Source organism: Equus caballus, chromosome 13 (genome assembly GCF_041296265.1).
Source record: "Equus caballus isolate H_3958 breed thoroughbred chromosome 13, TB-T2T, whole genome shotgun sequence".
NCBI classification, from domain to species: Eukaryota; Metazoa; Chordata; class Mammalia; order Perissodactyla; family Equidae; genus Equus; species Equus caballus.
The window spans coordinates 9,475,018-9,496,789 of NC_091696.1; the positions used below are offsets into that span (position 1 = coordinate 9,475,018).

The 21,772-nt window shown below is 39.0% G+C and overlaps 1 protein-coding gene across 6 annotated transcripts in view; it reads right to left on the minus strand.

Moving 5' to 3' along the window:
* Positions 1-21,772, minus strand: part of LOC102148675 (NXPE family member 3) — a 92,483-nt gene that overhangs the window by 21,137 nt on the left and 49,574 nt on the right. For 3 of the 6 annotated variants that reach the window (XM_014729875.3, XM_070230806.1, XM_014729872.3), the window contains exons 2-4: positions 13,796-13,894; positions 13,206-13,357; positions 632-1,386 (exon numbers count right to left, since the gene is read on the minus strand). In XM_014729875.3, coding sequence (XP_014585361.1) covers positions 632-1,386; positions 13,206-13,274 — 824 coding nt within the window. In that variant the 5' untranslated portion in view covers positions 13,275-13,357; positions 13,796-13,894. Of the gene's footprint in view, positions 1-631; positions 1,387-13,205; positions 13,358-13,795; positions 13,895-15,771; positions 15,911-21,772 lie in introns of those variants that run through there. The other 3 variants (XM_070230807.1, XM_014729873.3, XM_005598618.4) reach the window with 3 other exon arrangements.

Below are 21,772 nucleotides of genomic sequence, written 5' to 3' on the forward strand. Positions count from 1 at the left end.
TACTCCATATAAGAAAGACTGAAATAGATGGATTGATTGTTCTGGATCATGAAACTGGAAAAAGGTAGGAAATCCTAAAAGAAATAGGAGGAACCTATTTCTGAGAAGATACCAGCAGAAACAAATGAAATTGAATGGAGACTTCCTTTTCCTAGTAATATGGCAGACCCAGGTATTCACACCAGCTCTTACATTGAGAATGATTAAAAGTTATGGACAAATATCTTTAAAATCTATTTAAATAATTGAAGATCTAACAAAATAATAAGCAATGTTCAGATGAAAATCTAAGTGAAGATAGAAATTTAGATAAATGAATGACACACTCAAGCCACTTTTGCCCTGATGTCGTTTGCTCTGTCTTGAATACCTTATCTCTTATCTTCCCTGGATAACTCATATTTTTCCTTTAAACCTCAGATCAATTGATAGGCTGACTGGTATAATGTAGTATATGTCAGTCTGGAAATGTCTGTCATATAACAGGTGTTCAATAAGCATGTGTTGAATGAGAGTATAAGTAAATGAGTGATGTAAACTGAGGGAAGGGCATTGGGTTACAGGGACAATATTTAGAAGGAAGGGTGTGGCTTAGGGTTGGGGCAGACATCCTGGATTCTGAGTTTCTTACCATGCCAGCAGGGCCTCATCATGTGGTACAGTCACTTTCAGGTAACTCCCACTTGAGTGTCCGACCAAAGAGTTGCAGGGCAGGGTAGGTGGTTGAGCACAGAACCAGAGCTCACTTGAAACCACATCCCTGTACTGGCAGGTAGGCCCTTTCGCTCCAGTTGACTGGGGGTCAACATTACAAATCACAGTCTCTTCAGCTCCTGTGGGTCCCCGGAAATACCCTCTAAAATCAACTGTGGCCCTTTTCTCTCTCCAGATTCTTCGTAGAACCCCAACTGCCTCACTGGAGTGGATCAGCCGCACTTGTACACGGGCCTGCCCAGCCCAGAGCAGAGGGAAAGACAACAGGTATGTGCCATTCTCCAGATCCTGGACATCCCCAGGGACCCCCGCCTTCAAGCCAGGACCCAGCAGCTGTGCCCGAAACAGATCCCCACCATGGGTCTTGGGCCTGCCCCGGTGGTCTCTGGCCACAAGGATGGCCTCCAGGTAGCCTCCCAGGGCATAGCTAGCCTGGGCAGGACCCCTCAGGCGGTAGGTGGAGGTCTGGGGGCTGGTGGAGGCCAAAATGTCCCCTTCATCCCCTGGGGTTGGAGGCCAGTACAGAAGATGGGTCAGGTTGGCGAGCTCCTGGGGGAGAAAGGACAAGTGGGAGGGATATTCTGTGGGCTTGCAGGCAGATTTAGAGGCAGCACGGGGTCCTGGGGGCCGATGGATGGTGCTGTCAGGCAAGGACAAGATGAAATAGAGGATCTGTGGGTAGAGAAAGAGAAATCTATCAGTGGTTTATGTTTCCCTCACTTTCTTCTGGGAAGGAGATTTCCATTCCCCAAGGCTAATCCCTTCTGCCAGGTAGGACCCAGGAGGCCTGTTCTGCCTGTACCATCATGCTGTCTGTCACTCATCGGCCTGGGGTATGAGTCACCACCATATTTATTTGAAAGGAGCATCTCATGTGAAGGTAAAGTTAGATCTCTGGTTTAGCTCAACTCTCTCCTTATCTCAGGCTTATTCCTTCCACTATCATCTTCCCTCCCTCCCACATACTCCCACACAGATATGTGTGCGGGCCTGCACTCAACCCTCACATCTCTAGCTTGAGGACCCCTCACAAATCCTGCTTCCCTCCTAGAACCTGGCATTCTGAGTAAGTGTCCCCTTTCCTCTTCTTCTTCCTTCTCTCCACAACTTCACCGCCACAGTCTCCATCCCAGATTTCCAATAAAGATTCAGGGGCGGGTGAGCTCTTTAGTCACTGCTACTGAGGGTTATAGAAGAAGGAGATGAGAACATCTCTTAGGGAGCTCCCTCTCTAATTGAGCTAAGTTGGCAGGAAGAAGCAATTCAACCACAGAAACCTCTGGAAAATGAAAACCTGTAGAAAAGCACAGACATAAAGGTGGGTTGGAAAAAGGAGTGAGATATGGCAGATTCTTTTCTGGGAAGACATGGTGTTTGCTATGACAAGAAGTCCCATCCTGGAGCCCAGAGGTCTCTGGTCTCATATTCTGAGAAACACAAAGTCACAGATACAGACCAGAGAATATAAGGATCCAAATAGGAAGAGTAGTAGAAAAAGCCCATGCTTTGTGTGCTTGTGGTGGTGGATGTGGGAGGGAGTCTATGCACTCGGCCTGGTTACGTCCCGATAAGCTCACCACAAGTTAAAAATATCGCTAAGTGAAAAATGCATTTAATACACCTAACCTACCAGACATAATAGTTTAACCTAGCCTACCTTAAACGCGCTCAGAACACTTACATTAGCCTATAGTTGGGCAAAATCATCTAATGCAAAGCCTATTTTATAATAAAGTATGCAATATCTCATGTAATTCTGCTGTACTGAAAGTGAAAAACAGAATGATTGGATGGGTACAGAATGGTTGTAAATGTATGGGTTGTTTGCCCTCGTGATCGTGTGGCTAACTGGGAATGCAGCTTGATGCCATTGCCCAGCATCACAAGAGAGGATCACACCACATATTGCCAGGCCAGAAAAAGATCAAACTTCAAAATTCAAAGTACAGTTTCTACTGAGTGCATCTTGCTTTTGCCCCATCATAAAGTAAAGAAATTGTAAATTGAACCATTGTAAGTCAGGGGCCATCTGTAATAGAATTAGAAGTGTGAGCTTGAGAGTCATGATTATGTTAAACGGTATAACAACCCTCCAAGATGTCCACGTCCTGATCTCCAGATCCGTTGAATATGTTACCTTATATTGCAAACCAGATTTCACAGAAGTGAGTAAGTTAAAGATCTTAAAATAGGGAGGTTATCAGATTATCCTAGATTATGCAGCCCTCAATTTAATCACAAATGTCCTTACAAGGGGGAGGAAGAAGATTTTACTACAGAAGACAGAGGGTGATGTGATGATGGAAGGAGAGGAACAGAGCCAAAGTGAGAAAGAATTGAAGAGGCTGTGCTGCTGGTTTTGGAGATGGAGGAAGGCGCCATAAGCTAAAGGATACAAGCTGCCTCTGGAGGTGGAAAAGGCAGAGAAAGGGACTGTCCCTTGGAGCCTTCAGAAAGAAAGCAGCCTTGTGGACCCATTTTAATAACTTCTGATCTCCAGAACTGTAAGAGAATAAACTGTGTTATTTATGCCACTAAGTTTGTGAAAATTTGTCACAGCAGCCATAGGAAGCTAATACAATTACTACTCAACTAATGAAGTCCAGAGGAACTGAATGGCCTGGCAGCTACTGAGACTGAAATGGAGCTGTTTTATAACAGAACTCCAGAGCTAGTAATCAAGGACTGTGATCACTCATAGACTAAGGCAATTTAAGATACTAGTAACCAAATCAACAGAAGGGAAGGTGCAAAAACGCAACCCCAGAAGGGGACTCACCTCAAATCATCCCTCCTGAGGCTTGACCCTGGAGAACAATGGATAAAAGACACCCTTTCCAAAAGACAAAACCAAAGCAACTCTTTGGCTGACCAGAGAATTCACTGCACTACCCAGAACATGACTTCTTGCTATCTTTGCCCACCAAATGAACTTTGTGCTCTTAACCCATGACCGTGTACATTGATTTTCCTTTAATTAAATTAGAGTTTATATTGTGGTGACTTATTCCCCCTCCACCATTGTATGGTGGGTGTGTTGGTAGAGATTAAATTTATGATGTAAATAAAAGTTTCAGGATTATAAGGATATGCATCCATTCCTGATGAAGAGGAATCCTGGATTTGAAGCTGAATATACAACTGAATGGGACTTTTGCTTGTCTCATTTGGAGAGGTTGAGAGCATTCTTAGTTTTACGTGGGATAGTTGTTTCACATTAGGCTATGGCATCACATGGGAGGTGTGCTTGTGGCTGCAGTTTCTGTTTTGATTGATGGAAGAGAAAACACTTACAGGATTGGCTCATCTCTGGGCTGGAGAGGAGCAGGGATCAACATTATAGAGTCTAGTATCTGATCCAGTACCGCATGGTTCCTTGGAATGCACTCCAGGCCAGTGTAGTCTTGGGGGAAAGTGTACCTAGTAAGGTATCTGGTCCTGGTGTGGCCTGTTCACAAGCCCTCACTCTGGGCTAGGAGAATATCAGGGGAACAATAAACTGAGAGATCACAAGTCAGAATGGCTTCCTGTCTACACCTTGATAAAGGGCAAAAATGTGCAAATGAACATGTCCCATGTTCCCAGGAGAAAAGATTGTTTTTCCTTCTGTCACTTGCAGTTTTGCCACCACACAAAGGGTCCTGAAGATTTTAACTGAACAGCAAGAGTGGCCTAGACTTCTGGTTACAGCAAATTTGAACAGATCTGAGAGACAGAGACCAAGAATATCAGTTCAATACAAAAACAATTATTAGATGTGGGAGGTTATGTGGATTTTTTTTTTTTTAAGATTTTATTTTTTCCTTTTTCTCCCCAAGCCCCCCGGTACATAGTTGTATATTCTTAGTTGTGGGTCCTTCTAGTTGTGGCATGTGGGATGCTGCCTCAGCGTGGTTTGATGAGCAGTGCCATGTCCACGCCCAGGATTTGAACCAACGAAACACTGGGCCGCCAGCAGCGGAGTGCGCGGACTAAACCACTCGGCCACGGGGCCAGCCCCGGATGTTTGTTTTATTATTCTTGATATGTCATATACATTTTATATATATTCTCTGGTACATGTGAAATACTTCATAATAAAAACAAATTAAATTCTCTTAAACAAAAGTGGAATTATAAAAATAAAACTACAACCTATCTAGATAGAAATAAAAAGAGAACCTTCAGGAGTAGCATCTTTATGATGGTGGAGTAGGAAGCCCTGGATCATCTTTCCTCCCATGAATACAAAGATTCAGCAACAATTCACAGACTAATTCCCTCTGTGAGAAATACAAAAATTAATTGAAAGGCTTCTCCACTGCAGGAGAACACAAAAATAGACTTGCCAATGCTTGTAGGCAGATTCAGGACACTCTCTTGGCAGGATCCCTACCCCTGGGAGAGTGCCATGTGATCAGGAAGAGAACCCCAGCTCCCAGCTTCTACTAAGGGAAAGAGAGAGTTGGTCTACTTGTCTAGAACCCCAATCTTTCCATGAGGCTCCCCAGAAGACTGGCTTCTATCTTGACAGTCTTGGAATGCTGATAAGACCAGCAGAATCTAGCTGCCTGGGAAAGAACAAAGACTGGCTTAGGCTGGTAGTCACCATAGCTCCTCCTCCCAGCTCAGCACAGATTAAGCAGACAAAAACTCCACCTCCTAGATTCTCCCAGGGGTGGGAAAGAGTTGGACAGAGCATAAAATGATCCAGCTTTTCTGGGGGTTGCTTGAAGCATTAGCTTCAGTCTCCCTTGTCCCAAGGGACTGATGGGACCTGGCATACCCTAGATATCTGGGGGCTACAACGAAAGTAGGCAGGTTGGAATAGCACAAAGTTTTGAGGGGCCTCAAGAAACTCTGGGTGAATGGGTGTGAGTCTTCTCCTGTACAAATCCAGTCCAGGACAACTGGGAAAAGTGGCTGCTTTGTCTAATACACAGACACCAATACACAGAGTCAAGGGAGAAGAAGAAACAGGAAAATATGTTTCAAACAAAGGAACAAGATAATCTCCAGAAATGGATTCTGATGAAATGGAGATTTATAACTTACAGAGAATTCAAAATAACCATAATAAAGTTACTTACCAAGGTAAAGAGAACAATGCATGAACAAAGTGAGAATTTCAACAAAAAGATAGAAAATATTTAAAAGTACCAAACAGAAATCATGGAACTGAATAATACAATAACTGAACTGAAAAATTCACTAGAGGGATTCAACAGTAGGCTAGGTCAAACAGAAGAAAGGATTAGCAAACTAAAGACAGTTCGTTGAAAGTTATTTAATCAGAAAAGAAAAAAGAAAATGAATGAAAAAGAGTGAAGAAATCTTAAGAGACTTATGGAACACTGTCACACAGACCAATATTCACATTATGGGAGTCCCAGAAGAAGAAGGGAGAGAGAAAGTCTCAGAAGGCTTATTCAAAGAAATAACAGCTGAAAAATTCTGAATCTGGGAAAGGAAATTGACTTCCAGATCCAAGAAGCCCAAAAGAACCTAAATAACATGAATTCAAAGAAATTCACACCAATATATTATAATCAAATTATCTAATGTCAAAGAAAAAGAGAAAATTTTGAAAATGGCAAGAGAAAAGCAACTTGTCACGTACAAAGTATGCCCCATAAGATTATCAGTGGGTTTCTCAGCAGAAACCTTGCAGGCCAAAAGGGAGTGAGATGATATAGTCAATGTGCTGAAAGGGAAAACCTGCCAACTAAGAATACTCTACCCAGAAAAACTGTCCTTCAAAAATGAAGGCAACATGAAGTTTTTCCAAGACAAACAGAAGCTGAGGGAGTTCATCACAGTTAGATCCGCCCTACAAGAAATGCTGAAGAGAGTTCTTCCAGTTGAAATGAAAGGACAAGAAACAGCAACACAATAGCATAAGAAAGTATTAAACTCATTGGTGAAAGTAAATATGTAGACAAATATAGAAGAATATAACATTATCATGATGGTGGTTAAATCACTTTTAATTCTAGTATAAAAGTTAAAATACAAAAATACTAAAAATAACTGTAACTAAAAAATATGCTAACAGATATGCATTGAAATAGATGTAAATTATGACGACATGAACATAAAGTGCGTTGGGGGGAGAAGTAAAAGTTGAGTTTTTGTATGTGATTGAATTCAAGTTCTTATCAGCTTAAAAGAAACTGTTATGAGTATAAGATATTTTATGTAATCTCCATGGTAACCATGAGAAAAATATCTATAGAAGTTACACAAAAGAAAAACAAAGAAATCAAGGAATATCAATACAAAAACTCAACAAAACACAAAGGAAGACAACAACAGAGGAAAAGATGGACAAAGAACTACAAGACTAATAGAAAACAATTTAAAAAACGGCAATAGGAAATCTTAACTGATCAGTAACTGGTTTACATGTAAACTGATTAAACTCCCCAATCAAAAGCCAGAGTTGCTGAAGGGATAAAAGAAATGACTCAACTATATGTTGTTTACAAGAAACTCATTTTAGATTTAAGGACACACATGGGTTGAAAGTAAAGGGATAGAAAAAGATCTTCCATGCAAATGGTAACCAAGAGAGCAGGCGTGGCTATACTTATATTAAACAAAATGGACTTGAAGTCAAACACTCTCACAAGAGAAAAAGAAGGACATTACATAATGACAAAAGAGTCAACTCACCAGGAAGATATAACAATTATAAATAGACATGCACCCAATATCAAAGCACCTAAATATATAAAGCAAATATTAACAGATCTGAAGGGAGAAATAGACAGCAATACAATAATTGTGGGGGACTTCAATATGCCATTTGCAATAATGGGTAGAATATGCGAACAGAAGATCAACAAGGAAACAGAGGACTTGAAAAACACTATAGACCCAATGGACCTAACAGAGATATACAGAACTTTCTGCCCAAAAGCAGCAGAATATGCATGCTTCTCAAGTGCATGCAGAACGTTCTCCTGGGTTGATCACGTGTTAGGCCACAAAATGGGTTTTAACAAATTTAATAAAATTGAAGGTATACCAAGTATCTTTGCTAACTACAATGATATGAAACTAGAAGTGAATAACAGAAGGAAAACTGGGGAATTCACAAATATATGGAAGTTAAACTACATAAACTTGAACAACCAAGAAGTCAAAGAAGAAATCAAAAGAGAAATTAGAAGATATCTTGAAACAAACAAACATGAAAATACAATGTACCAAAACTTACGGAATGCAGCAAGGCAGTACTAAGAGGGAAGTTTATATTGATAAATGCCCACATTAAAAAGGAAGAAAGATCTCAAATAAGCAACCTAACTTTACACCTCAAGGCAATAGAAAAAGAAGAACAAATGAAGACCAAATTTAGCAGAAGGAAATAATAAAGATTAGGGCTGAAGTAAATAAAAATAGAGAATAGGAAAAAAATCAGCAAAACTAAGAGATGGTTTTTTGACAAGATAAACGGAATCAACAAACTCGTAGCTACACTAAGAGAAAAAGAGAAAAGGCTCAAATAAATAAAACCAGAAATGAAGGAGGAGACATTACAATGGACACCTCAAAAATAAAAAAGGATCATAAGGGACAATTATGAAAAATTATATGCCAACAAATTGGATAACCTAGAAGAAATGGATAAATTCCTAGAAATATACAAACTACCAAAAACGAATCAAGAAGAAATAGAAAACATGAACAGACCAATAACAAATAGGGAGATTGAATCAATAATCAAAAACATACCAACAAAGAAAAGCCCAGGACCAAAAGGCTTCACTGGTGAATTCCTCCAAATATTCAAAAAAGAATGAATATCCATCCTCTTCAAATAAACTCTTCCAAAAATTAGAAGAAGAGGTAATACTTTCAAACTTATTTTCTAAGGCCAGCGCCACCCTGATACCAAGGCCAGACAAAGACACCACAAAAAAGAAAACTACAGGCCTATATTCCTGATAAACATAGATGCAATAATCCTTAACAAAATACTAGCAAACCGGGGCTGGGCCAGTGGCGTAGTGGTCAAGTCCACACACTCCACTTTGGTGGCCTGGGGTTTGCCAGTTTGGATCCCAGCCAGAGACCTACACACCACTCATCAAGCCATGCTGTGGCAGCATCCACATACAAAATGGAGGAATATTGGCACAAATGTTAGCTCAGTGCCAATCTTTCTCGAGCAAAAAGAGGAAGATCAATAATGGATGTTATGTTAGCTCAGGGCCAATCTTCATCACCAAAAAAAAAAAAAACCTAGCAAACAAAATTCAACAGCACATTACAAGGATGTCACACCATGACAAAATACGATTTATCCCTGGAATACAAGGATGGTTCAACATACACAAATCAATGTGATACCTCACATTAACAGAATGCAATTAAAAAACCACATGATCATCTCAATAGACATAGTAAAAGCATTTGATAAAGTTCAATATCCGTTCATGATTTAAACTCTTAATAATATAGATATGTAGAAAACTCCAAAAACTCAACAAAATAACTGTTAGAACCAATAAAAAAAAATTCAGCAAAGTTGTAGGATACAAAATCAACATACAAAAATCAGTCATTTCTATACACAAACAATGCACTACATGAAAAGGAAATTGAGAAAACAATCCCATTCAAAAAGCAACAAAAAATAAATAAACGAAATACTTAGGAGTAAATTTAACCCAAAAGAGGAAAGATTTGCACATTGAAAATTATGAAACATTGATGAAAGAATTTAAAGAAGACACGGGTAAATGGAAAGACACCCCATGTTTATAGATTGGAAGAATTAATGTTGTTAAAATGTCCATACTACCCAACGTGGTCTACAGATTCAATGCAATCCTCATGAAAATCCCAATAGCACTTTTTACAGAAATAGAAAAACAATCCTAAGATTCCTATGGAACCACAAAAGACCCCAAATAGTCAAAGCAGTCTTGAGAAAGAAGAATAAAGCTGGAGGTATCACACTTCCTGATTCCAAAAAATATTACAAAGCTACAGTAATCAAAACAGTGTGGTGCTGACATAAGAACAGACATATAGACCAGTGGAATAGTATAGAGAGCCCAAAAATAAATCCACACATCCATAGTCAACTAATCTTCAACAAAGGTGTGAAGAACACATAAATGGAGAAAGGACAGTCTCTTCAACAAGTGGTGTTGGGAAAACTGGATATCCACATGCTGAAGAATGAAATTGGACCCTTATCTCACACCATATACACAATCAACTCAAAATGGATTAAAGACTTAAATTTAAGACCTGAAATCATAAAACTACTGGAAGAAAACAAGGATGTAGCTTCCTGACATTGGTCTAAGCAATGATATTTCTGAATATGACACCAAAAGCATAGACAACAAAAACAAAAATAGACAAGTCAGATTGCAGCAAACCAAAGAGCTTCTGCACAGCAAAAGAAAGAATCAAGAGAGTGAAAAGGCAACCTAAAGAATGGGAGAGAATATTTGCAAACCATATATCTGACAAGGGCTTAATCTGTAAAATATATAAGAAAATCCAACAACTCAATAACCACAACAACATAAAACTAATAACCCAAATAGAAAATGCGCTAAGGACTTGAACAGACATTTCTCCGAAGAAGACATACAAATGGTCAACAAGTATACGAAAAGATGCTCAACGTCACTAATCATCAGGAAAATGCAAGTCAAAACCACAATATCACTTCATACTTGTCAGGACGGCTATTATCAAAAGAAAAACAAAAAAACAAAAGAGAAGTGTCTGCAAGGATGTGGGGAAATTGGTACCCTTGCACACTGTTGGTGGGAATGAAAAATGGTGTAGTCATTATGGAAAACAGTATGGATGTTCCTCCTAAAATTAAAAACAGAACTACCATATGATCTAGTAATCCCACTTCTAGGTATTTATCTGAAAGAATTGAAATCAGGATCTCGAAGAGATATTACCACTCCCATGATCATTACAGCACTATTCACAATAGCCAAGATGTGGAAATATCCGTCAACAGATAAATGGATTAAAAAATGTGGTATGTACATATAATGAATATCATTCTGCCTTAAAAAAAGGAAAAAGGGGCCGGCCCGGTGGCAAAGCCGTTAAGTTCGTGCGCTCTCCTTTGGCGGCATGGGGTTCACTGGTTCCAATCCCACGTGTGAACCTAAACACACTTGTCAAGCCAGGCTGTGGCAGGTGTCCCACATTTAAAATAGAGGAAGATGGGCCCAGATGTTAGCTCAGGGCCAATTTTCCTCAACAAAAAGAGGAGGACTGGTAGCAGGAGTTAGCTCAGGGCTAATCTTCCTGAAAGAAAAAAAAAAGGAAGGAACTTCTGCAATATGAGACAACATGGATGAACCTTGAGGACATTATGCTTGGTGAAAGAAGCTAGTCACAGAAAGACAAATGCTACATGATTCCACTCATATGAAGTATCTAAAATAGTCATATTTATAGAATCAAAGTATGGAATGGTGTTTTCCAGGGGCTGGGAAGAGGGGTAAGGGCATAAATTTCAGGTAAGCAAAATGAGTAAGTTCTAGACATCTGCTATAGAACACTGTACCTATAATACTGTGCCATATGCTTCAAATATTGTTAGGTGGGTAGATCTCACATTGTGAGATCATAATAAAATAAAATTTAAAAATAAAAAATAATTTCTTTTGATCAAAGACGCTATTAGAGTGAAAGGCAGACACAGCACAGAGCTGGAGAAGATAGTTGCAACATATGTAAAAAATGAAGGGACTTGTATCTAGAATCTACAAAGAATTCCTGACAATTAATAAGAAAAAGACAGACAACCCAATTTAAAATAGACAGAAGATACTTTCATAGGCGTTTCATAATAGAAGAAATTCAAATGACAAGAAATACATGAATAGGTGCTCAACTGAATTAGTAAGAAAAAGAATGCAAATTAAAACCACAATGAAATACCTCTACATATTCGAAGAAAGGCTAAAATTAAAAGACACACAATACCTACGTTAGTGAGGATATGAAGCAACTGAATCTCTCATATTGTTCTGGTGAGAGCATGAACTGGGAAAACCACTTTAGAAAACTGTTTGGCAGTATGTACCAAAGTAAGCATATCTTAGGACCAAGCAATTTAGTTCGTTGGTATAAACCCCACAGAAAGCCATGCATATGCACACCAAGAGACATGGACAAATATTGCATATAAGAGCAATATTTGAAATAGACAAAAATTGAAAACAACCTAAATGTCCATCATCAGTAGAATGGATAAATAAGTTCTCATATATTCATACACTGAAATACTATAATGAAATGAAAATTAACAAATAGCAGCTTTATTCTACAACATGGATGAATCTCACAGAAATATTGAGTGAAAGAAGATACATATAAAAGAGTACACAGTGTATAATTACATTTTATAAAATGCAAAATCAGGCAAAAGTAAACTATAATGTTTATAGTTGAAAAGAAGAGAGGGCGGTAGTGAGAGGGAAGGAGACATAAGAGGAACTTCTCGGGGTACCAGTAATTTCTATTTCTTGACTGGAGTGATGATAACATACACAGGTATGTTATCTTTTATTTCATTGAGCACTTTCAACTTATATATTTTTATGTAAGTTATAGTTCAATTGTTTGTAAAGGTGCAAAGTTTTGGCTGCTGCATCTGGAAGTCTCATTCCTTCTCACAGGGAAAGGTTACTCAGGAAATGAAATCAACGCTTTCTTTGGACCTGATTGTTAAAGAGTGAGGGTTCCCCTGCCAAGCTCCTTCATGCTCCTAGAATAAAGACCAATTTATTGAACCCATCTTGTCAGATCAACCACTTAACAGGAACCAGAAATCAATATTTTCATGTGAAATCTCCTACTGTTTAAATATTAACAACCCATTCAACTGTTTTCAACGGGAGTTTGAACAGGCCAAAGAAAATCCATCTACAGCAACATGAAGGCCCAGAACTCCAGTTTTGACCTAAGGACAACAGGGAAAGGCTTTCTTCTGGAGGCATTCTTAGCTTTGTGCCATTCCCAAGCTCCCAAAAGACAAAACAAAGTCGAGTCCCGGCAATTGTCCATTCTCTTTCCAGACAGGGATTTTTTCTTTCTGAATCTGTGCTTCTTTTTCTTCTGCTAAAAAGCAGAACTGGACATCATAGACTATCTTTTTTTCTTACGCTGGGGCAGAAAGGAAAACACCTTTGAAGGGTGAGAGGACTAAGAACAAGGGGAATTGCTTTTTTTCCCTCCGTTGGCATTTCCTGGAACAATTGCTTCCGGGTTTGTGTTCTGTATTCCCTCATAGACCCCAACACACAACCACTGACCCTCCTCCTGAGGATGACATCCCACCCTACAACTGTTGCTCCTAGAGTCACACAGGGGCAGAGGTAAGGAGATCAAGACCTTCCCTCAGTCCCCTCTCCCAGATTAAAGAAATAATCAACCCAAACCTGAGGTTGCAGGAGGAGAGAACAAATGAGCCAGCGATCAGAAGGAGCAGAGGCAAGGGTAGTACTCACCCAAACCAGAAAAACCAATGCCACAATCAGGTTCTTGTACCCCTTGAATTGCTCCACGAATGGACCCATGGCAGCCTAGACTTTTCTCTGAAATATCCAATATGAACCAAGGACTCAGGTAGAACATAAAGCAATAAAACTTTAACAGAGCCCTGCAATAAAATAAAATGTGTTAGCTCTGGTAACTTTCCACAAGAGGACGTGGAAGTTTACAGCCCTGTTTCTCTCAAAAATACACATTTATAGGTCCTAGTTTCCCCCTAGAACTTGGAGTCTCACTTTCTGCCCTTTGGAACCAATGCAGCTTCCTGTAAGCAGGCAGATTCCATTCTAGGTTGCCAAGGACACCCTTGGGTCTTTACACTAAGCCAGGTTTACGCAACTGAGGCATTACCTCTTTCACAACTGTTTTAAATAATAATTCACCATATCCAAAAGCCATCAGTGAGAGAACTTACATTTTGTCATCCATTTGTAAATTTTCATAAAATGTATTTGGTGTTCATTGTAGTTTTTTACTGATATATTGTGACCCTAAAATGGGAGGACTTTGGCATGACAAATTCCCAGTGTAGGGAGAGTGTATCTACCTGAGAATGTCAGCGTGGATTATTCCAGAGGATCATGGAGAAGTGACTTAGGTCTGCGGGAGTCAGGGTGGGGTTCAGCATGCGTCAGTGCCCACTGTCCTGAAATACATACGGTAAAATAATAATAAGGTAGAATAGAGAGCTGGAATATCAATCCAAAGAAAAATAATATAAATATGCCAAAACAATGATCAACATTCTTATTGTTGATTGTGATTCAAATTTGATTCCGACGCTCTGAATCAGCTGGGGTAGAAAGAGACAGTGCAAACCGTATCAGTATTCCCTATCCTTCAGTCATGCACTAGGAATTTCATATGATTTTGTCATATCCATATCCTGTCTACACTGTTTTTTACTTAACATTTTTCCTTAAACTTACTCATTGTAAAAATTCAAAGACATTCATTTTGAAGAGAAAAGCAATAATACCTACAAAATTAAAGGTGCAGTTATCCATTATCTTTATAAAAATTTCAAACCTACAGAGAAGAATAAGAAAATTACAACTAAGCCTTGGTGTGCCAGCCACCCAGCTCTATCAAATTGCAGCAGTTTGCCGTACACACCTCAAATTTGTGTAAACAAAAAATACTTCCTCGGTTGTTTTCCCTTCAACCTCTCCCAGATAACCATCAGGACATTTATGATTTCCATATATCTTTCATATTGATACCAGCCCTGATATTGATTTCCCTACATTAAACCCAGCATATATGGGGGCAAAACCGAAGCACTCATTCCCTGCTTACTCCCTGGCTCCAGAATCCACTATTCTCCATGGAGACAGACACAGCCAAGGACAAGAACCTGGATTCATTATCTCCTCCCTGCAAAGAGATACAGGCTGGTGGGAAAGCTGCTGACCAGCAAGGCCATATGCTCCCCCTCCCCTACCTAAAACCCCAAACAAAAACCCATCCTGTTAGCTTTTCAGAGAGTTTGGGATTTCAGCATTAGCTGCCCTCTCTCCTTGCTCAGCGCTGTGCAAAAATAAAATTCCTACTTTCTTCCACTACACCCAGTGTCAGAGATTGGCTTGCTGCACAATGAGTGAGCAAACTCACTTCAGGTTCAATATCAATTTGGCGACCGAGAAGGGACCATATCCCAAGTGGACGTCTGTTGTCTACAGCCCCAAAGGGCAAGGAATGACAGGTATCGCCAAGGCTACTTGGTTGTTTAAGCAATCAAAGTCTATTGATAAGGGGAAAATAACAAGGAGTAGGGATAAAGGGGAACAACAAATCGGTATTTACAACATCCACACCACAATCAGCCAGGGAAGTCCCAATAGTTTGTACGGTGGATGGTGGGAGCTCCGATTGTCTGGGTCTGAGGCAAAGTGTCCTTTCCTCAGTGAGACTCCCAATTGTTCTATGCCTGTGACTCCCTTTTATCCTAAGGTTTCTCTAGGTTCTGACTCAGGGTTTCAGACATTTGGATACTTTTGAGTTATTTCTTCTTGTTCCCACGGATATGGTGTTTCTATCTTTTTTGTTCCCACGAATGAGATGTTTCTAAAGTCCTGTCAGATGCCCTTAGGGGTGGCCAGCCCAGACAAGGAACATGATGCAGGACATACTCTTTGTAACTTGTGCCTTAGAGTCAGGGCCAAAGTGGCCATCTTTGGCCCCAAGCCCAGACACATTCCTTCATGTAGGGCGCAGGCCCAGTGTCCCTGGAAGGCGGGGAGGTCAATGAACTCTGGACAACGCCTCATGTGTTGCACACTAACCTCTGGCCAAAGCCCTCTCTTGCAAGCTGTCCTGCAGCTGCCTGAGCCCCTTGTCTCAGGGACAGCCCCAGGCGACTGGCTGCTAACCAGACATCATTGGCCCACGGGGCTTTTGCTTTGGTGGTGGAAGAAACTAGGTTCAGGACTTAGGAAAATGTCTCTTGTAAGTAGCTGGTAGTTTTTGTTTTTGTCCTTGTGCTAACCTTTTCCAACAGGACGAGCTAGAAATAACGGGTACCTGGCAGCCCTCTGGGCTCCGTTTATTTTGAAGTCGTGATGCCCCAGCCAGACTTTGGTAAGTCCCTCGGGTGTGCACAACCGAGGTCCCTTGTCCTTGCTCATTTGGGAAGATCTGCATGGCGCATCTTCATTTGTTGGGCGCCCACCGAGTGTAGGACACGGACTAAGCTGGGACTGGAAGCACTTTGGTTTTTAGTTTTGGTTTTGGTTTTGGTCTTTATTCTGGCTTCCGTTTGTGGCCGAGGGTTTTGGGGAAAGTGCACTTGTTTGGTATTTGCTGTTGTTTGTCTGTTTGTCTGTCCTTTTAAAAGTGTTAACATGGGAGGTGCCGCATCTATTCCACCTAAGAGCCCCTTGGGAAAAACTTTGGCTGACTGGTCAACCTATAGCTATAAGCCAATGTCTAAAGAGGGATGATTTTCTTTTGTAACACCACGTGGCCACAACATTCTTTAGACTTCAGAGAAAGAAAAATAGCCAACAATGGATCCTTAAGTTGGGAAACTTTTTAGAGAGCTCTCATGATAAACAGGTGTTTTATGGTACCTATAAAAAGACTAAATTAAAAGAAAAATGTAATGACTAGTCTTAAAAACTTAAACTTGGGGGGGGTCTCAGTTTCTTCTCATTGTCTTACAGATGCTAATGAAAACATTAAGTTAACAAAGAGAAATCAGAAAGGGAAGAGTCACAGAACTCACGCCAACAGGATGAAAATCTTGAGCTAGTTATTAAAAAGAAAAATGGGATAAATGAAACAGACACGAATAAATTTAAAACAAAGGTTTTAATAAAACACTGCCTAAGGTTGGATGGGCTAAAGGGACCCCCCCCATTGGCTCCCCAACATTAAAGGACATCAGACAAACCTGTTCTATTTACCCCACTTTGAAAAATTTAAAAGGTCAGGAGGCAGAAATCAGAGTGAAAAACCTGACCAGCAATTGTTTGGGGCAACAGTTAGGCTACAAATGTTAATAAGACCATAAAAATTAAAGTGTTTAAGCTAGTATCATATGAAGAGGTTATGTCAACTTTTCCTGGATATTTGCTTTGGGAATAAATGTTCTGTCTAACTGGGAATGCTTCCCCTACACAATATTGTAATACCAAAACTTGTTAATGGAATTCTAATGTAAGTTATAATTAAAAGTCTAAGCATTAGTATAACTAAGATAAAGTTTTATAGAAATCGATAAACTTAAATGGGCCAATTTCAGTTCACCCAAACTGGTGTATTTACATATGCAGTTGGAAAAGCCAGCTACAATGGGAAACCTGTTTTAATCTTTTGAGGCTTCTAAATAAAAATCAGAAACACTTTACTTCCTCTTTAAGAGAAAATAATTAAATAATTTAAACATGCCAGCAGCCCAACTCAGATCTGCTGCTTTTGTTTACTCTCTTGCTGAGCTTCCCAGCAAGCTGAGCTTCCCTTCAACTTCCCAAAATTCCTCATCTAAAAGTGAAAAAGTAAAAATATGTAAACTTTTGAGATAATTTGGAATTGTAAGGGCCGTTCTGGGAAACCTGAAAAGAGAGGATTCAACATCTCTCATAGTAGAATACAGTCTTTAATTAATATGCAAAAACTTCTAAGAGACAAAGTTATTTAACATGATAGAAAATGATCTTTGATGAACGAAAGCCTGTCTAAGTTTGCTGGTTTGATTTAAAATACACATGTCCTCAAAGTTATTGGCACTGGGTATGATGTAGACATACAGCCTGGGTCTACTGGTCAAATGAGCTCATGTCATCTCTGTTACAAAGTTTATCAGCAAAACTAATAACTTAATATAATAGCTGACTTTGTTTAATGTTTCATGAGGTTTTTGTGGACAATCTAAATATAATTGTTGAGAACAGGTAAACTAAATAAATGTAAAAGGCTAAAAGTTTTTGGAAAAAGTATTTAACAATAAATTATATATATTATGATGTATGTACTTAAAACAACTTAAAATGATGGTTAACTGCTTTAGTGTCACATAAAGTTTTTAAAAGTAATTTAAACATAATTATTAAAACTGGATAAAAGTTTTTAAGTACAATAATTAGGTTTTATAGTCTACATACTTAAAAAACAGCTTCCAAAATCTTTTTGGAAACAAACTTTATAGCTTTACTAAGTTAAGTTAAATAATAAAAGTGTATTGGGTATCTAAGTCATTTCCACATAAGATAAAATATTAAAGGTTAACTACTAAGCATAGATTTGTCTACCTTTGGTTTCTTACATCAAATAAATTTAAAAATACTTGGGTTTATTGATAAACATGTTTTATGTATGCTGAGGAATTTTCTATGAGAAAACACATATTTCTAAAAGGTCTGTATGCAAGGAAAATAAAATACATGCTTTCTGTAAAAAGGTATAAAAATTAAAAATATTTTTGTTTCTTGAGTTAAGAAAGATAAATTTGCCCTAAAGTACTGGGACAAATTCTGAATGTAAAAAAGCAACAAAAGGTTTGTGAAAGCAAAGCCCTGTAAAATTTTGTGCATGGTCAATTTGGCTAAGACTAAAGTAAATCCAATTAAATAAATTTATATGTCAAAAGTAAACTGGTACAAAATTAAAACTTGGTTTCCTCTTTCTTAAAAGGATAATTTTCCTAAACTTGTAATCTGCTCTTGATAAAAAGATTATAAAAAGGTTTTTTGGACTATTTTAACTCTGTTTCCCTTTGATTGGTTCTGTGGTCACTTTAAATAGATACCTGAACATGGTTTCACAGTGAGCTTTGTTTCCTGTCTAAACAGATGTTTTAAAGCTTTTAATATATTCTTTTTAAAGATTGGCATCTGAGCTAACAACTTGCCAAGCTTTTTTCTTTTTTTTTTGCTTTTTCTCCCCCAATTCCCTCAGTAGATAGTTGTATACTTTTAGTTGTGGGTGCTTCTAGTTGTGACATGTGGGATGCCACCTCAACAGGGCCTGATGAGCGGTGCCATGTCCGAGCCTGGGATCCGAACTGGTGAGACCCTGGGCGGCCAAAGTGGAGCACGCGAACTTAACCACTCAGCCGCAGGGCCGGCCCCAACTTTTAGTACTTTTGACAAGCTTCCTACACACACACAAATATTCAAGTCCTGAATAAAAGCTTTCTTTTGACCCGGATGAGGAGGGAAATTTTCTCTGGGGATTTTCAGAGGGCCCCTGGGACTTCTCAGAGAGATTTGCTCTCTTCCTCTAAGAAAAAATGCTTATTTAATTAGGCTTGTTTGGTATGTTAAATTACATGGGAAGCATTGTCAAATAAGTTATGATAAACTTTCTTAAATGGTATTATGTAAATGAGTGTTATTAATATAAGTATTTTTAAACTTATCTAAAATTCTGATCTGTTCTGAATGTCAGCCATGATTCTGGTTATGATCTCAAAATGTTATACGTCATAGGAATGGTCAAGTGTCTATGTCAATTACCATTTTTGAATGTTTTGTTATTTACAAACAGTTGTTTAACTTTGATGTTTTTACAAATATGTTTCATCTTCAGAGAAATTCATGGAAAGGACTCTGGTGCTTACTCTAGAGTACAGGTTCTGATAAATGTTCAGATTGCAAAACTAAACTGGGTAGAAATTACAGAACTCTAACAGAGAAACTGGTGACCTCACAAACTGCTAACAGAAGGTTAAGATCAATAACCAATTACACAGGACAGAATAAACTGATAGGAACGATTATAATTTTTATGACTTTTTGCCTGACATATTACTGATTTTTGATGTTTTGGTTTTTTTCCAGATTTAAGAAAACCTTTTTCTCTATTCTCTTAAGGAACTATGATTTATAACAATTTATAAACAAAATTGAAGCATTTATCTTTCTCTCCCTACCTTAGCCTTCCAGAATTTGGAAATTCTTAGTGAGTAGGTATTCTTATTCTCATGGCAATATGGTTGTTTGCATAAGTCCAATAAGAATTTGTTCTTCTTATATCAGTACACAATTGGAAACACTGGTTATAATACCAAGGCTTTGACTAGAACATCATATTTGAAAAAAAAAAATACAGGCTTGGATATAAGAAGACAGCTTTTGAGGAACAAAGGTTGACTTTATGGAATAAAGCCATTTGGAAATATTGGCCTGGTACCTTGCATATGGGTTCAGTAACCCGGTAAGGTTGAGTAAAGGCTGTCATTCCTTCTGGCAGATACAAGGAACCTCAATATTTCAGGGAACCTCACAAAGAGAGGAATTCACCCAAATCTGTAGGTACTGCAGGCAAAATCTAATGACAAGTTCTTGGTGTGGCTTTCCTGGTCTTGAGAGACCCTTGAAATTCAACCTGAGATTCCTTATAAAATGTTCCAGCAAAGCAAATTTAAAAGAGTCTATGTGATCAATTACTATTCTTGCAGTACTTAGGTAAATAATGATGCCAAATTTATTAAAACTAGACTTATTTTGCAAACCAGTTAGTCTTAATTTGGCCATCTTTATAAAAGTGAGGGTGATTTTAAAGAGAAAGATTATGTTTCAATAAAAACTATAATACACCTTTGTGGATATTGGATTTTGGTTCTGTCAATTGCCTTTAAGATCTTTGTTACATCTGTTGACTAGACTGGATCCTGAATACTTCTAGTCTACTGAAATATCTGGCTACAAACCTCCAAACTAACATTTTCAGGTTTTTTCCATCATTTTCATTCAGAATCATTAAAAACTAAATCTACCCTTTTCCTGAAGCCTTGCAAACTGAAGCTGGAGGACTTAATATAAACTTAAGAGGGATTCATGTCTGCTGCTGTGGAAGCCACTCAACAAGCTACCTCAGTTCCCGATGACACCATCAGAGACATTTCAAACTGCAAAAGGATGCTTCAATCCTGACTTCTAGAAATCTTGATTGGCTGACCCCTGGGTTTAAGAACTAGTTTACAATTTGCTCCAACCGTTAACCTTGTTTTTCTCTTTTTGTTTCTCTAGAAAAACTTCTTATTAAATACCTGGTTCCTTACTTACACGATACAGGTCTAACTTTGGGAGCCTACCTGCATCACCACCTTATTAAAAGACTGGTTCAGTGAAATGACACAACCTGTGCCCCAATTCAGCAGGAAGTAGCTAGATTGGTCACCACCGCAAATGCCTCAAGATTGAGGGATAAACATAAAATGGGGAGGGGGATTGATACTAGCCCTGATATGGGTTTCCCTACATCAAACACAGCATATATGGGGTTAAAACCAAAGCACTCCTTCCCTGCTTACTCCCTGGCTCCCTAGCTCCAGAATCCACTATTCTCCATGAAGACAGACACAGCCAAGGGCAAGAACCTATTTTCATTATCTCCTCCCTACAAAGAGATGCAGGCTGGTGGGAAAGCTGCTGATCAACAAGGTTATGGGCTCCCTCCTCTCTGCAAGTCATCTCAAGGCCAAACACAGGCTGGTGGGAAAGCTCTGACAAACAAGGCCGTATGCTCCCCCTCCCCTACCTAAAACACCAAACAAAAACCCATCCTGTTAGCTTTTCAGAGAGTTTGGGGTTTCAACATTAGCTGTCCTCTCTACTTGCTCAGCACTGTCCAGTAATAAAATTCCTACGTTATTCCACTACACCCAGTGTCAGAGATTGGCTTGCTGCACAATGGGTGAGCAAACTCACTTCAGGCTCAATATCAATATCATTGATAAAAGAAAGAGATAAGAACAAGGCCAGAGTGGACATGACAGTTACAATGACTACCTCAAGGTGGAACTACGAGCAGAAACAAAAAATTACATTTGAACCTTGATTGTCACCAGATGGCCAGAGAACAATGCAGTAGCCTTTCCCTGCAGTTAGGACATTTAGAAAGCCCCAGACGCAAGATACACTATAGCTGGAAAGGGAAACCAATCAGAACTGGACTCAGCCTTAGTCTTGCAAACTCTGCACTTTTTGCCTTTAAAAACTGGCCACACAGGGGCTGGCCCGTTGGGGTAGTAATTATGTTTGTGCACTCTGCTTTGATGGCCCAGGATTCACAGGTTTGG